The 16,238-nt window shown below is 46.8% G+C and overlaps 1 protein-coding gene across 1 annotated transcript in view; it reads left to right on the top strand.

Annotated features, from left to right (window-relative positions):
* Positions 1-255: 255 nt before the first annotated feature.
* LOC134574785 (T-box transcription factor TBX1-like) overlaps positions 256-16,238 on the top strand; it is a 129,014-nt gene continuing 113,031 nt past the window's right edge. The window contains exons 1-3 of the mRNA XM_063433863.1: positions 256-277; positions 2,030-2,237; positions 4,553-4,654. Coding sequence (XP_063289933.1) covers positions 256-277; positions 2,030-2,237; positions 4,553-4,654 — 332 coding nt within the window. The remainder of the gene's footprint in view (positions 278-2,029; positions 2,238-4,552; positions 4,655-16,238) is intronic.

Genomic DNA, 16,238 nt, shown 5'->3' with positions numbered 1-16,238 from the left:
GATTTCAGTGCGAGGCATTAAGTTGCAAACTATATCTAATATCCTGAAAAAACTCCTTATATGACACTCATTCCCCTGAGGCCCAGGAACCTAAAAGACATGAGATTAACTGAGATTTAGAAGGGACAGAGAAAGTGTGTGATCTAGAAAGAAGTATCGGAGCAGTGCAGAAGGCTACGCAAAGAGAAGGAATTTGAAGTTTAGAGTATAGATATTCCGTGCTATATTTTCATATAATATTTTTAACAGCAAGAAATGCATCGCACCCATCCCACAGGTAAGATAAAATTTCACTCAGAGCCTCTGTAAAATATAACTGTCAATTTTCCAATTTGATTTGCATGTGTATCTCCTTTATGAATCATTTGTGCACAGTATTATAGTATAACACTGAATACAAATGTTTTAATATGAAAATCTAAATATGGAAAAATCATCAGGACTTCTAGTAGTTTGTGTGCTTATTATGCTTTTTTGGTTGCTTTATTCTTCATATTTCCTAATTCTGAAAGTTTTAAGCAAGACATGGGGGAAAATGTTGAATTTTGCGCTTTGGAGCCATAGCTTTGAAGTAACCTGTACTGTAATTACAAATGTTTCTGCCTTCAAAATTGGAAAAAGAAATAATAATCACCATACGTGAATAAATAGATACATTTACTAATAGTCACTAAAGGGTTTTCTATTCAGTTTTGCTACATTGTACACCTTTTTTGTAAGTGCATTATGCATTAAATCACTCTAGCAGAAAATGATGTCTAAATTGCGTATGTTTTAATTTAATATTTGAATGTTTTTTTGCCAGTGTAATAATGAAACCCTTAATCGTTAGCAACTTTGCTTAAAAAACAAAAATAACACTTTATTTCTACTTGGAGGGTAATATAACTTATATAAAAGTGATTGTTTAGAGTTACCGTTTTTTTTTTATCTTTATGAACTGTTTCACCAAAGGGTATTTAGTTCCCATATTTGACATCAGTGGGACAATTCTGAATCTTTGCTTTTGCCTTGTTTTCTTTATTGACTTTATCACTTTAAGCACTGTGAAATGTTTTTAATGCCTTTTTTTTTTATATGTGAACATATATATGGGTCACTGTCCTTCAGAGATGCATGCCACCTTAACAGACACGTACTTATGGTTGAAATAACACTTTCACATTGTAGCGTGTGTGTGTGTGTTTTTTAACAGTTGAATAAGTTGTTATAATGAGTATTAATGAGTATTCTTTTGTTTTCTTTTCTCATTTAAATTTAAACAAATTTGCAAAGATGTGTTTATAACTGAAATTTTAAAGGATATTGATATTAAAATACCCAAACTCTGAACACTTCCAGGTTCCGTAAATGTATTTATTCATATCAGGCAAACAATGACAACTATTTATTATGGAATAGGAATAGACAAGGAAATGTAAAATATTTTATCAAAATAGATGAGAGAGAAAAATAACCAAATCCTTTATTTAATATTTTTGGGTAATCTTTGCAAATGATCACAAAAAAACAAACAAAAGAAAAACACGTTCCAATAGACTTAATGGCGACTTCTGTAAATACATAATTTGTAAAGTTTTTTCTAACAAATTGTGATCATTTGAAAAGAGTATACAAAAATACTAAATCGGGCCAAAGTCTATAATCAATAAATATAGAACAACCTCTATGTATTATGTACAAAAACTCGTAATTTTTATTGAGTGACAATCTTTTTGTGCGCATGTGAGCATTTGACTACATAGGCACATAAAATTATTTATTAAACTATTAATTGTGAAGAACTGACAGGTGTATTGAAAATTGTATTTCACAATAGTTGATGTGGAACAATTAGCTGTTTTCCAGCTATGCTTCATTGTCCTAAAATCTGCAATTTCTATGACAAGTCTCTGCAATCCACAGTTTGGTGAACTTCAACTGTGATTATGAAGTGCGGGGGTTAAATGAAGTTTATTTTTACATTATCTATCTCATAACTTACTATCAGCTGTATACTTTAGCTGACTATATTCATATTTCTCCCTAGCCTCATACCTAGGTGCATCAGGATGTTTTATGTCACCTGACCCAACCACATGGTCATCTTCACTTTTGGATGCTCCTCGTCTGCCAAAAGATGATGTTTCTGGGAAGAATCCTGCTTTGCGTGGTGTGAGTGTCAGTCTGGAGACTGCAGGATTGTGGGAGACATTTAACCATCTAGGGACAGAGATGATTGTTACAAAGGCAGGAAGGTGAGGGGGAAAAAATCTTCCAGAATGTTATTTTAGTCCTCTTTTGTTTTCCCACTTTGCTTGTAATTAGAACTGTACAACTGTATGTGGTGACTGATTTGACACTAAAGTCAATAGATGTTAAACTAGGAGTCCAGACTACCCCAAATACATGACAATTATAATCAGGCCCGGACTGGGAAAAAAATTCAGCCCGGGCATTTTTGGTTCACAGTGGCCCACTGAAAAGGGGGCGGGGCCAGATAGGGTGTGTTTTGTCATCCCCAATGACAAGCACGCCCCATCTCAGTGAGCATGTTGGTTCAATGCTCTTCCAGGGCATGAGAAAAGGGCCCTGTATTTTTTCTGCACAGTGCAAGCAAATTTAATAACATGCTTGCGTTGTGTTTGCTTGAAACTTGTCTCAGTGGTTTCCATAATTGGGATACTCACTGTATCCCATTTATGGAGACACTATGTGTTTGCTTAAATAGAATCTAGTTTGTGCATGGGGGATCCAGAGTGTGTATGTCAGAAATGTAGTGTGTGTAGGTGGTGCAGCGTCTGTGTGTAGGAGATCTAGTGTATGTTTGAAGGACTCAGGAGCGTGTATAGGAGATCTAGTGAGTGTGTGTGCGTGTGTAGAGGATTCAGAGTGTATATAGACATCTAGTGTGTGTATATCTGTAGAGTTGGGTAGGAATCTAGTGTTTGTCTTGAATTTAATGTGTTTAGGGGTGCAGTATGTGTGTGAGGGGTTCTGTAGTATATATACATATATGTTTGGTGTGTAGTATTGTGTGTGTGTGTGCGTGGTGCAGTGTGTTTGGGGGCTGCTTTGTGTGTGTGCTTGGTGCAGCGTGTTTGGGGCTACTTTGTGTGTGTGAGGTGTGCAGTGTGTGTGTGTGTGCTGTGTGTGTTAGGATGCTGTGTGAGGGTGATGTGTGTGTGTGTGTTTTAGGGTGCTGTGTGAAGGTTCTGTGTGTGTGAGTGAGGGTGCTGTGTGTTGGGGCGCTGTGTGTGTTAGGGTGGTGTGTGCATTAGCGTGCTGTGTTAGGGTGCTGTGTGTTAGGGCGCTGTGTGTGTTAGGGTGATGTGTTAGGGCACTGTGTGTGTTAGGGTGATGTGTGTGTTAGGGTGCTGTATGAGGGTGATGTGTGTTAGGGTGCTGCATGAGGATGATGTGTGTTAAGGTGATGTATGAGGGTGATGTGTGTTAAGGTGATGTATGAGGGTGATGTGTGTTAGGGTGATGTATGAGGGTGATGTGTGTTAGGGTGCTGTATGAGGGTGATGTGTGTTAAGGTGCTGTATGAGGGTGATGTGTGTTAGGGTGCTGTATGAGGGTGATGTGTGTTAGGGTGCTGTATGAGGGTGATGTGTGTTAGGGTGCTGTGTTGGGGGAGGCAGGTAAATGCCAATATTGATGTATTTTTTTTTCAAAGTTTTATTATAAAAATAAATTGATTATACCCCCCCTCCCCCCCCTTCCCTTCTTACCCGTAGCCTGGAAGGGGGGGGGGGCTGCTGACATCCATCCCTGGTGGTCCTCGTGGTAAGTGAACTCTAGCCCTTTGGGGCTAGAGTTCACTCTCGCGAGACCCGGCCGGTTGCCATGGCAACGGCCCGGATCTCGCGAGAGAAACCTGGCGGAGCTGCAAGTTAGAGCTCCGCCGGGTCCTTTCTCCAGACTGGCTGGCTCCCTCCCTCTCTCCCCGCCGGCGGCCGCATTTGACAGCATGTGGGCCGGTGAGGGAGATCCTTGATCTCCCCACCGGCCCTTCATGGAACACAGCGGGGCCGGCGCTCGGATAGCGCCGGCCCTGCATAGACCAGGTAGATCTCCCTGGCCTCGGCCCTTGGCCATCGCGGCCCACCGGGCATTTGCCCGGTTTGCCCGATGGCCAGTCCGGGCCTGATTATAATTTTTTTTATTTTAGGAGAACAATTATTTGAATAGGGGCCGTATACTAAATAGAAATATTTGACAACGTGTGCAAAGTGAATTTTAGGCCAAACTATTTAATTTGTAAATATTACCAAAGACATCCATGTTTCCACTTTAGCTATTTTGATCTAAAATGTTTAATTAATTTTGCATTCACTTTAAATTCACTTTAAATTACTCTATAGTAATTGAACCTGAAACATTTTTTGTTCAATCTATTTGCATCTAAGAAGGTGATTTAAAAAAAATCACAAATGTAAATAAAATACATTAAGAAGGTGTTTAAGATGCTGAAAATGTCTACAGATGACTGGTAGAAAATATAGATTATTGTTGTTTTTCTTTCTCAAAAAATCTGACACTCACCCGGATAAACCCTGCTGTCTAGGAGAATGTTTCCACTATTCCAGGTCCGCCTTTGGGGGATGGATCCAGCTTCCGAATATTCTCTGCTTCTTGACTTTCTGCCAGTAGGAGACAAGAGATACAGGTACCAAAATACATTAGACACACATCAGAGTAATGGTTTACAAATAAGATGGATATATTTACTGTTGCATACAGTCAGATTTTTTTAGTTGTAAATAACATTTGTTGATGGTTTTAGACATAAATCAATTAACTAAAATCAATTATGGACAAGGTGATACAGTATGAAGGTATAAAATTAACTAGAATGCATTCTTAGGTACTGGCATTTCTCAAGCAATTCACTATAGATGGATAGGTGGTAAAGAGCCATATGCATGCTCATATATATCACACTTACAACACTTACGACAAGCAAGTAAAAATGCATCCCTGGCAAATAGAAATTCACCCCTAGTAAGTATTTCAGGAATGATCTGGACTTGCAGTTGAAAGTAGACCTTAAGCCCTGGAGTAGTGTAGGACACTACTCAATAATCCACTGCTTCCATGCTACAAAATATTAGAAAACCGAATGCACAGAAAATAACAGGAGATTCTTTGAGAGTTCACTTTAGCGTTAACCCCAGAAAACAAAAATAGAACAAAATATAAAACACAAATACAACAAAAAATGTCCAGCTTGCTTGGTGCATGCTATGCACTTCTCTCTCTAGTGCACATTATTTCATAAATATTTTTGGTGCTACTTACCTGCCATTGTTTTAATGTTCTAAATGCATTTTGTATGGTTAATAAGAGAGGAATTCATTGGTTTCCTCTGGTGTATTGTTCCTTTTTCATGGAATGGATTATTGGGACAAATTGTTTTATTGTTAAAATTTTAAGCCCTGCTAATCGTTTATTCCAAAATTACAAAAATTGATCAATTGAGGCTTACTATATATAATGTGAAAAGAGAATGTGAACTTAGTGGATCATACTGCCACCACAAAGATCACTCAGTGGAGTGCTAAAAAAAAAAAAATCTTACCCCTATTTAGATAACATATATTTCTCTTAGGGGGTAAGCAGCGTAATATAATCTAAAACAAGAAAATACACATCATGGTGCAGTATGCTTGTAGAATCTGGATGGAGTGGAAAAATATGTATATCCAACTCACATGGTAAAGAGCCTGGGGATTGGCTCAAATCACAACAGCTGGGGTATATTTGGTAATACCAAACCTTCTTCAGATATGCAGCTCACAAAATATGTGGATAAAAAGAGACAAAGATCCTGGTGCAAATACGTATAGATAAAGGGGTGATCACATTTAAAAATACATGAATGTGCTCACCTGGAATAGAGCAAGTTATACTAGGCTCTATGTATATACGCCTGTGTGCCTTTAAGGGAGGCACTACCCTTCTTTATGAAGATGCAGGAAGCAGTTGAAGATCCACTACCAGATATATATGGTAAAAGTAACAAATTGTTAAAAAACAATTAGACAAAATAAAAACTGTTATATATATATACAGATACCAAATAAAAGTCACTGAAGTGGTCTTCCATGAGGGTCCGAGATGCGTTTCGCCAGGGGGCTTTTTCAGTCGGATGAATCTGCTTCCTGGATGGGCGGTATTTAAATATTGGCGCCGTCCGTCCAATTGGACATGTTGATTTCCGGGCGACCAATCGTATTGCGTATGATACAGAGGTGTGTCTCACAGCTGTCGGCCGTGAGTCCGGGAACTCGAAACCCAGAAATGGCGTGACGTACATCCGTTCTGGTGTATTTAGCTGTCATGTACAGAGCTGTATAGTGGCTCAGAGGCAAGAGAGCAGATCCAGGATTGCAGAGTACCCAGGTTCAAGTCCCTCATCGGGCACTTCTGAGGTGACCTTGTCTGGATGTCGCGGTGAGAACCGTGACAGTCTGCAGAATATCTCAGTATCCAGTTTGCTCCAATTGGTTCTATTCCCGAATTGGGAGATAGCCCCAGATACTATGGCTGAAAATGACCTGTGGTAGTTGTAAAAAGCTGTACCACCATATTTGTTACCTAGCTCTACCAGCTTGTGCATGTACAGGTCAAATTCTTCCCTTCTATTTGGATAAACAGCACAAACCGCATCTCTATAAATGTCATAGGCTAACACAAACTCACACATGGTCAGTTTCCTGTTTAACCTTGAATCCCTGGCTCTAATCACCATAGATACATAAGTTGGAAAGAGGGAAAAATACATAAAGGGAATCAACACAGTAAAGGAGGAGACTATATTTAAAAGAAGAAAAACTACCACAACAAGAGGACATAATCTTAAATTAGAGGGACAAAGGTTTAAAAATAATATCAGGAAGTATTACTTTACTGAGAGGGTAGTGGATGCATGGAATAGCCTTCCAGCTGAAGTGGTAGAGGTTAACACAATAAAGGAGTTTAAGCATGCGTGGGATAGGCATACGGCTTTCCTAACTATAAGATAAGGCCAGGGACTAATGAAAGTATTTAGAAAACTGGGCAGACTAGATGGGCCGAATGGTTCTTATCTGCCGTCACATTCTATGTTTCTATGTATGGATATTATCACTCGGAGCTTGCTCAGTTGTTGCTTTGTTTTAAATATGTTTATTGGTATCATGTCAGGTATTCTTACATCAAACAGAGTTTCATGAAAGCGAACAGTCGCCTGCGCAGAGGCTTAAGCATCAGTATAGAAGAATAGATGTAAATTATCACCTGTGCAGAGGCGAATTAATCAGGTCATTTTATCGTACATAAACTTTGCATGGGTGCTTTTGTCTAAGCAATAATCTAACACATAACCACAGTATTCTGAATTAACATTTCAACATACATGTCTAGAAGAAAAACAATAATTGTGTATTGCAAACAACAGTATATGGTGGTTCTGAATTGGCCCTTGTGAAAATGCAATGGTACCTTGAGGAGCATGTAAAGGCTTGTGTCGTTTAGTTCCGTTACCTAGGTGGATAATGAAAGTGCCATGCTTTTGACATTTCGCATAGCTATCCCAAGGGTGGTTATTTGTGACTAATGTAATTTTGTTGCGAACATTATTATCCGTGTCATGTCGTGGATGTGGTTTACGGTCGCCTGTACACATTGCAGTCGATCGCCTGTGTGGAGGTGTGTTCCTCGCTGTATTAATCAAAGCAGTCAGGTGTCTGCGCGGGGGCGTTTCATACCCTGCATCTAACATAGTGTTTAGTTGCCTGCGCAGAGGCGTGTTTCTCAATACGTCTATCATAGCGTTTTATTGCCTGCACCGAGGCTCATTTCACCTAGCATCAGAGGTGACTTATGGGTGCCTGCGCAGAGGCTGTTCGGGCATGTCTATTGCATCCTTGTTAGTGATCATAGTTTGTGTGCTGTGTTTGGTTTGAGTTGTGTGTGGGTGTCGTTTGGTGGGTGAGGTGTGTATTCCTGGTATCTATAGAGGAGTCTGTCTGCGCAGCGTGCGCTGAACATGTTCTTAGGGCTGTGTGTGGTTCAGTGTTGTATGGGTGTGTAGTGTGAATGCTTAGTGCATTTCGGGCGTCTGGATTGTTATCGTTCAGACGGCGTCTTTCCCGCGTGTCTCTGTCGTGTTTCCCTCTGTCCCGTCTTATTTCCCTGCTTGTTGTCGTGTATTGTGCCGGGTCTGTTGCTATCTCGTGTGCATCCAAACTTTCTAGTGGGTTTGGTTATGTGTCCCGTACCTCCTGTGTTCTAGGCGGTAACGTGGGTTATATGTGCTGCGTTGTTCCGTCCTGTTCTGTCCATGTTTGGCCGTTGTAGCCCCTCGGTAAGTTCTCAGGTATTTGTGTTGTGTGTAGTTGGTATGTCTTGCGCGTGTCCCCTCAGCGTGTGGTTGTTCATTGTCGTATTATGTGTCACCTGTCTCGTCGCCTGGTTATGTGGCTATCTTTTGTGTCTGAGGTAATTTTTCGAGTGTGTGTGTGTGGCCGTGTCCTGGGAGGGTAAGTGAGGGGGTTGTGGGTTGGTGGCCTGTTATCCAGTCCCCCGTCGCTGCCCCGTTCCACTCAACCCCCGGGTCTCTCGGCTCCCCGCTCTGGCCTGCCGCTTTCTTGCTCGTTCCTCTCGGGGGTGTCTGCCGCAAGGCGGCTTTGGAAGGGGTCGGATGTGGTGTGGCGTAGCCAGTAGAACCAGCGTTGTCTGTAGCGGTCTCTTTGTCGCATGGTGACGGCTTTCACGTCTTCGAATGTTCGCGTCGCTTCCACTTCTGAGGGTGGTGGGGGGTGATGGTGACGGTGGTGGGGGGGTGAAGCTGAGGGTGGTGGGGGTGAGGGTGGTGAGGGGTGATAGTGGGGAGGGGTGATGGTGGGGAGGGGTGATGGTGAGGGTGGTGGGGGGTGATGTTGGTGAGGCTGAGTGTGGTGATGGTGGGTGATGGTGGTGGGGGGTGAGGCTGAGGGTGGTGGGGGTGATGGTGGTAGTGGGGGTGAGGCTGAGGGTGGTGGGGGGTGAGGCTGAGGGTGGTGGGGGTGATGGTGGTGGGGGGTGAAGCTGAGGGTGGTGGGGGGGTGATGGTTGTGGTGGGGGGGTGAGGCTGAGGGTGGTGTGGGTGAGGGTGGGGGTGAGGCTGAGGGTGGTGGGGGTGAGGCTGAGGGTGGTGGGGTGATGGTGGTGAGGCTGAGGGTGGTGGGGGTGATGGTGGTGGGGATTGAAGCTGAGGGTGGTGGGGGGTGATGGTGGTGGTGGGGAGTGAGGCTGAGGGTGGTGGGGGGTGGTGGTGGGGGGTGAGGCTGAGGGTGGTGGGGGTGAAGGTGGTGGGGGTGAGGCTGAGGGTGGTGGGGGGTGATGGTGGTGGTGGGGGTGAGGCTGAGGGTGGTGGGAGTGATGGTGGTGGGGGTGAAGCTGAGGGTGGTGGTGGTGGTGGTGGGGAGTGAGGCTGAGGGTGGTGGGGGGTGATGGTGGTGGGGGGTGAGGCTGAGGGTGGTGGGGGTGATAGTGGTGGGGGTGAGGCTGAGGGTGGTGGGGGTGATGGTGGTGGGGGGTGATGGTGGTGGTTGAGGCTGAGGGTGGTGATGGTGGTGGGGGTGAGGGTGGTGGGGGTGATGGTGGTAGTGGGGGTGAGGCTGAGGGTGGTGGGGGTGATGGTGGGTGAGGCTGAGGGTGGTGGGTGGTGAAGCTGGGGGTGAGCCTGAGGGTGGTGGGGGGTGATGGGGAGGGAGAGCCTACCTTTCCCTGGTGGTCCAGTGGGCTCCCTGGTGGTCCGGTGGCCACTGCTCACGGTCTGCAGCTCCGCAGAGCTGCAGACCGTGTAATCTCGCGAGATTTCAGAGCGTTGCCGTGGTAACCCGCGGCAACGCTCTGATTGCCAATTCTCGCGAGTCACATGGTCTGCAGCTCTGCACACTGCGGAGCTGCAGACCAGTGTCTGCGATGGTGGCCGGGCAGCCAGGAGAGGCCTCGCACCCGGCGGCATACCTGGCAAGCCGCCAGGCCCCCTCCTGGTGTCAGGTCCTCGGTCAGTGACCGAGGACCTGACACACTCTGCCAACAGGCGGTTTAGGCGACCGCGAGGCCCCCGCCTGCGCGAGGCCTTAGGCGGACGCCTAAGCCGCCTAATTAGAGAGCCGCCTCTGAGTGTGTGTGGCCGTGTCCTGGGAGGGTAAGTGAGGGGGTTGTGGGTTGGTGGCCTGTTATCCAGTCCCCCGTCGCCGCCCCGTTCCACTCAGCCCCCGGGTCTCTCGGCTCCCCGCTCTGGCCTGCCGCTTTCTTGCTCGTTCCTCTCGGGGGTGTCTGCCGCAAGGCGGCTTTGGAAGGGGTCGGATGTGGTGTGGCGTAGCCAGTAGAACCAGCGTTGTGTGTAGCGGTCTCTTTGTCGCGTGGTGACGGCTTTCACGTCTTCGAATGTTCGCGTCGCTTCCACTTCTGCTACCCATCGTTTCAGTGGGGGCGTAGCTGTTTGTTTCCAGTAGATGGGGATGGTCACCTTGGCCGCGTTGAGCAGTCTGGGGATGATGGATCTGACGTATGCCTGTGTTGGCATGGTGGTTTTGTGTAGGAGGAAGGCGGCTGGGGTCTCTGGCAGTAATTCATCCGTTACTTTGTGTATAGTCTTCCCAATCGTCTCCCAGTATGGACGGATCTTGGGGCACGACCACCAAATGTGCTTGAATGTGCCTACTGCCTCCTTGCATCTCCAGCAGGTGTCTGGCACCTCTGGGTTCCTTGCGTGGAGCATTGATGGTGTCAGGTACCACCGAGTGAGGATCTTGTAAGAATTTTCCTGTAGGCGTGCTGAGCCCGGTGTCTTCTGTATCAAGGTGATGATCGTGTCCCAGTCTGCCTCTGTCATGGGCTCGTCCAGGTCCTCCTCCCACTGTCTGATGCATGGGGGTGCCAGTAGGTATCTGCTCGTGATTAGGGTCAAGTAAATCTGTGATATGGCTCGTGATGGTTCTTGGTCTTGCAAACAGAGGTGTTCGAACGTGGTTGGTTCCCTCAGGAGGGATGGTTTCTGGGGGATGGATCGGGCGTATTGTGTCATTTGCGCTCTCTGGAGTGTGTGTGCGAAGTGGTCCGTCTGGGAATAGTTCGTGTAGTGGTCAGATGTCGAAGGGGTTCCGGAGGATGTCCTTTATGCGGATGATTGGCTTGTGTCCTATTGGGTGCGGAGTTGGGCCCATGTCCCCTGCCGGGAAGTCTGGGTTGCCTCTCAGGGGGAGGAGTGGGCCGGGGTCCGTCGTCAGGTACTGTTTTGTGCCCTGTCTGTGCCAGACTTGCATGGTAGCCGCCACGAATGGGTTGTTGATGTGTTTGTGTTTGTATGTGGCTTTTGGGATCCAGGGTAGTGTCCGGAGGTCGCAGTTGGTCGTGTCTGATTCCAGTTGGGTCCACAGTTTCGTGCAGCTTGCCACCGTCCAACTGATGATTCTCGTGAGGTGTGCCGCGTGGTGGTACTTCTCAAAGTCCGGCAGTGCCAATCCTCCACGGAGTTTGGGCAGGATTAGTTGGGCGTGTGCTATCCGGGGAGACCTGCCTTTCCATATAAATTTGCGGACTTCCATTTTCAGTGCAGTGAAAAATGATGATGGAGCTGTTATCGGGACTGTTTGGAATATGAACAGTAGCTTGGGAAGCAGCGTCATCTTGACCGCGTTCACCCGTCCTAGCCATGATATGTAATAGGAGCTCCATTTGTGCGGTTCCTCCGTTGCTTTTCTCAGCATTGGGAGGTAGTTTTGGGCGTATAGGTCTGCTGGGTTGGGTGTGAGCCAGACCCCCAGGTACCTCATTCTGTGGTCGCACCAGCGGTATGGGTGTTGTCTATGGATCGTTGTATTCAATGCGTGGTTGACCGGTTTAGGATCTCTGACTTCGAGTGATTGATTTGGAGATTCGAAAGTCGGCCATATAGTTCGAATTCTGTCTGTATTGCCCTGAGGGAGGTCTCTGGGTTCGTGACCACAAACAACAGGTCATCCGCGTACGCCATGATTTTGTGGTGCGTGTTTCCGATCCCCATTCCTTGTATGTCCGCGTTTTGTCTGATCTTATTAAGAAAGGGCTCCAGCGTCATAGCAAACAATAAGGGTGAGAGCGGGCATCCTTGCCTGGTTCCGTTGAGGATGTGGAACGGGTCCGATAGTGCGCCATTGATCCTGAGCCTTGCTGACGGGTCAGTGTAGAGCGCCATCACCCAGGTGAGGAACTTCGCCCCGACGCCGAATTGTCGCAGTGTTGCGAACATCATGTCCCAGTGTACTCTGTCAAATGCTTTTTCTGCGTCTGTAGACAGGAGTAGTACTGGCGTCTTTAGCGTCTTGGCGTGGGCTATGATATTCAGGGCTCTGATGGTGTTGTCCCTCACTTCCCTGCCTGGGATGAATCCCGTTTGGTCTGGGTGGATTGACGCCGGGAGCAGTGGCGCCAGTCTGGTCGTGAGGATGCTTGCGAGGAGCTTGAGGTCTGTGTTTAACACAGATATCGGGCGGTAGCTGGGGCACAGTGTTGGGTCCTTCCCTTCCTTCGGGAGTAGGGTGATGTTGGCCGAGTGTCAGGGTTTCTTTGCTGTTTTAAACAGCAACCCTTTCTGTTTCAGTGATTGAGTTTTCAGCTGCAATTACTATGAGCTCCTTCTGCTTGTTGCCACGGTTACTCACCTGTGAGTAGTAATCAACCCTGCTGCTAATCAGCTCTGCCTATTTAAGCAGCTAAGCCCAGAACCTCCTTGCCCTTGCGTGGTTTCCTGTTTCCCAGAAGTCTCCTTGTTCCTGTGTTTCCTGTTTGTTCCTGGTTCCTGACTCCGGCCTTGTTCATGACTCCGCTGCTCTCCGTGCTCCTGATCCCTGGCTTGTCTGACTACCCGCTCTGGTGACTGACCCCTGCTTGATTCCTGGACTTTGCTTTTGTTATTTATTTGTATTTACCAATAAAGGTGTGTTTGCATCTAGTTCCGTCTCTGTCTGGTTCCTGGTCCCTGACATTACGCAAGGGCCATGAATACAGATGGTACAGGCAAGACACCTATACCTAACCTACTTACCTGGTGGGACCAGCAGAACCACCATTTGGACCAGTATGTCCATCTGGATCCAGTACCCGGCCAGCCTGCGATTGCGGCCGCCTCTGCCTCACTTCCTGTTCTAGCACCGGTTGTAGCCTCCAAACCTGTAGCGGTTAGAGAAATGACTGGGTCTGTCCCGCTCCCTCAGTATTTTGGGGGCAACCCAGCTCAGTGCAGAGAATTTATAAATCAGGTTAAAGGATACCTTGAAATCCTGCCCCAGGCATTTCCTACAGACAGTGACAAAGTTCACTTCATGATTTCTTTGCTGTCTGAAAAGGCCCTAACTTGGGCAAAACCTCTCTGGGAGGCAGAGAAGCCTATTATTTACAATTACCCTGAATTTGTTGCATCCTTCAAAAGGGTTTTTGATATTCCAGCTCGCTCCACCCCTACTGCCGAACTACTCATGTCTAATGCTCAGGGCACAAAAACTATTGTCGAGTATGCCAGTGAATTCCGTACCATGGCAGCAGAAGGTGGCTGGAACAACGAGACTCTCGTGGCTGCCTTTGACAGGGTCTCTCCGATGTGTTTAAAAATGAGATTGCAGCCAGAGAATTACCTAAAGATCTCGAGGAACTGATATCATTTGTCACCCTCATTGACATCAGACTCCGAGAGAGATCCTCATCCAGGGAGCGCCTGCGGAGGCCTCTTGTAGATTTGGCACCGAGCTTTTCTTGCCCACCCGAACCTCCCTCACCTCCCATGCCTCCTGGTCCTGAGTCCTCTGTCTGTGTGGAGCCAAGGCGGTTAGGCTTCTCACGCCTCTCGGTCGAGGAGAGAGCCTTTAGGAGGAGGGAGGGTCTGTGCCTATACTGCGGACACCACGGTCACGTGTTAAAGTTTTGCCCGATTCGTCCGGCAAAGGGCCCGCACCCAAGATACTGTCAGGGGCAGATCTTGGGTGGTCTTTCTGCAGACCCAGAGATATGTGTGCGCAAACCCTTGGTGCCTATTATCCTCTCCTGGCCTGATTCATCCATTAAAACCCGGACATTTCTTGATTCTGGGGCCGCAGGCTTGTTTATAGATTGTGCATTTGCATCAAAGCACTCTATACCCTTACAGTCTCGCAACTTTCCACTAGCCTTCGAAGCCATCGATGGCAGACCAATACAGCCAACCCACGTGACCCAAGAAACCGTGCCCATATCTCTGGCTGTAGGGGCTCTACATCATGAGACGATCCAATTCCAGGTCATTTCCTCTCCATATTACCAGGTTGTTTTGGGATACCCTTGGTTACAGAAGCATAACCCCACAATTGATTGGCGCAAAGCTGAGATATTATCATGGTCCCAGCAATGCACATTTTCCTGTCTCCAGAAACCGGTCAAAGTTTTGGGCGCATGTTCTGCCTCTTCCTTACCCGCTGAGTACCAAGAATTCCAAGATGTATTCGACAAAGGTCAAGCCAGCGTTCTGCCACCACACCGTCCGTATGACTGTGGTATCGAACTCCAACCTGGTGCCAATCCTCCCCGTGGCCGGATTTACCCACTGTCTGTAGCAGAAAATCGAGCCATGGAGGAGTATGTTACCGATGCACTGTCTAAAGGTTTTATTCGGAAGTCATCTTCTCCTGCCGGGGCCGGCTTTTTCTTTGTAAAAAAAAAAGATGGCGAGTTGAGACCCTGTATCGACTATAGGGGTCTCAATCGCATTACTATTAAGAATGCCTACCCCATTCCATTAATCACAGAGTTATTTGACCGCCTCAAGGGAGCAACGGTCTTCACCAAACTTGATCTGAGAGGGGCATATAATCTCGTCCGGATAAAAGAGGACCACGAATGGAAAACCGCATTTAACACCAGGAGCGGCCATTACGAATACCTAGTAATGCCCTTTGGTCTTTGCAACGCTCCGGCGGTTTTCCAAGAATTTATGAATGACGTCCTGCGAGATATGCTGCAGCAATGTGTGGTGGTTTATCTTGATGATATTCTGATCCATTCCACATCTCTCGAGAACCATCACGCAGACGTTTCTCGTGTCCTACAGAGACTTAGAGAAAATAATCTGTTCTGCAAATTGGAAAAATGTGAGTTTAACTGCAAACAGGTCACATTCTTGGGATATGTTATCTCAGATGCTGGATTCTCTATGGATCCTGAGAAACTTTCGGCTGTACTAAAATGGCCTCGACCTACGAGTCTTCGCTCTATACATCGTTTTCTGGGCTTCACCAATTATTATCGGAAGTTCATACGCAACTTTTCTCCCTTGGTTAAACCTCTCACGGACATGACCAGGAGAGATGCTGATCCACAGCATTGGTCACAAGAAGCCATTACTGCCTTTGAGTCTCTCAAAGTCGCCTTTGCTGCTGCTCCTATACTGGCACACCCTAACCCTGCCTTACCATTCATTCTTGAAGTCGATGCATCTGAGACAGGAGTAGGCGCCCTCCTGTCTCAACGTCCTAACCCTGAGAGCTCCAGGCATCCGTGCGGGTATTTCTCGAGGAAATTGAACCCGGCGGAATGCAATTACCAGATTGGTGATAGAGAACTTCTAGCCATAATTTTGGCTCTCAAAGAATGGAGGCACCTTCTTGAGGGTACTTCAGTGCCAATCCTCATCCTCACAGACCACAAGAATCTTACATATCTTTCCGAAGCTAAGCGGCTTTCCCCCCGGAAAGCTAGATGGGCTCTCTTCCTATCACGATTCAATTATGTGGTTTCTTACTTGCCCGGTACTAAAAACATTCGGGCTGATGCCTTGTCTCGACAGTTCACCCCTCCATCTAGAGAGGAGATAACCCCTACTCCTGTGATTCCTCCGGACCATATACTGGCAACCATCCGTACTAACCTCACCTCACCCCTAGGCGAGGAGATTCTGGCTGCACAAAGTAATGCTCCTCCAGAGAAACCTAATGGCCGTTGTTTTGTACCTATTAACCTCCGTACGAAACTATTGAGTACATACCACGACCCCAAAGCAGCTGGACATCCAGGCAAAAAACAGTTAATATGGTCCGTCTCCCGGCAATTTTGGTGGCCTAGTCTCCGTTCGGATGTCACCGCTTTTGTAGCTGCCTGTCCTGTGTGCGCTCAAAATAAAACCCCACGACACCCTCCAGTGGGTCTCCTGCAAACCATACCTAATGGTGAACGACCCTGGACCCACTTGTCCATGGATTTTATCGTAGATCTTC

The sequence above is a fragment of the Pelobates fuscus genome, chromosome 10 (genome assembly GCF_036172605.1).
Source record: "Pelobates fuscus isolate aPelFus1 chromosome 10, aPelFus1.pri, whole genome shotgun sequence".
Lineage (NCBI taxonomy): Eukaryota > Metazoa > Chordata > Amphibia > Anura > Pelobatidae > Pelobates > Pelobates fuscus.
Note: the sequence above shows the minus strand (reverse complement) of the source record. Positions and strands in the feature narration are given on the sequence as shown.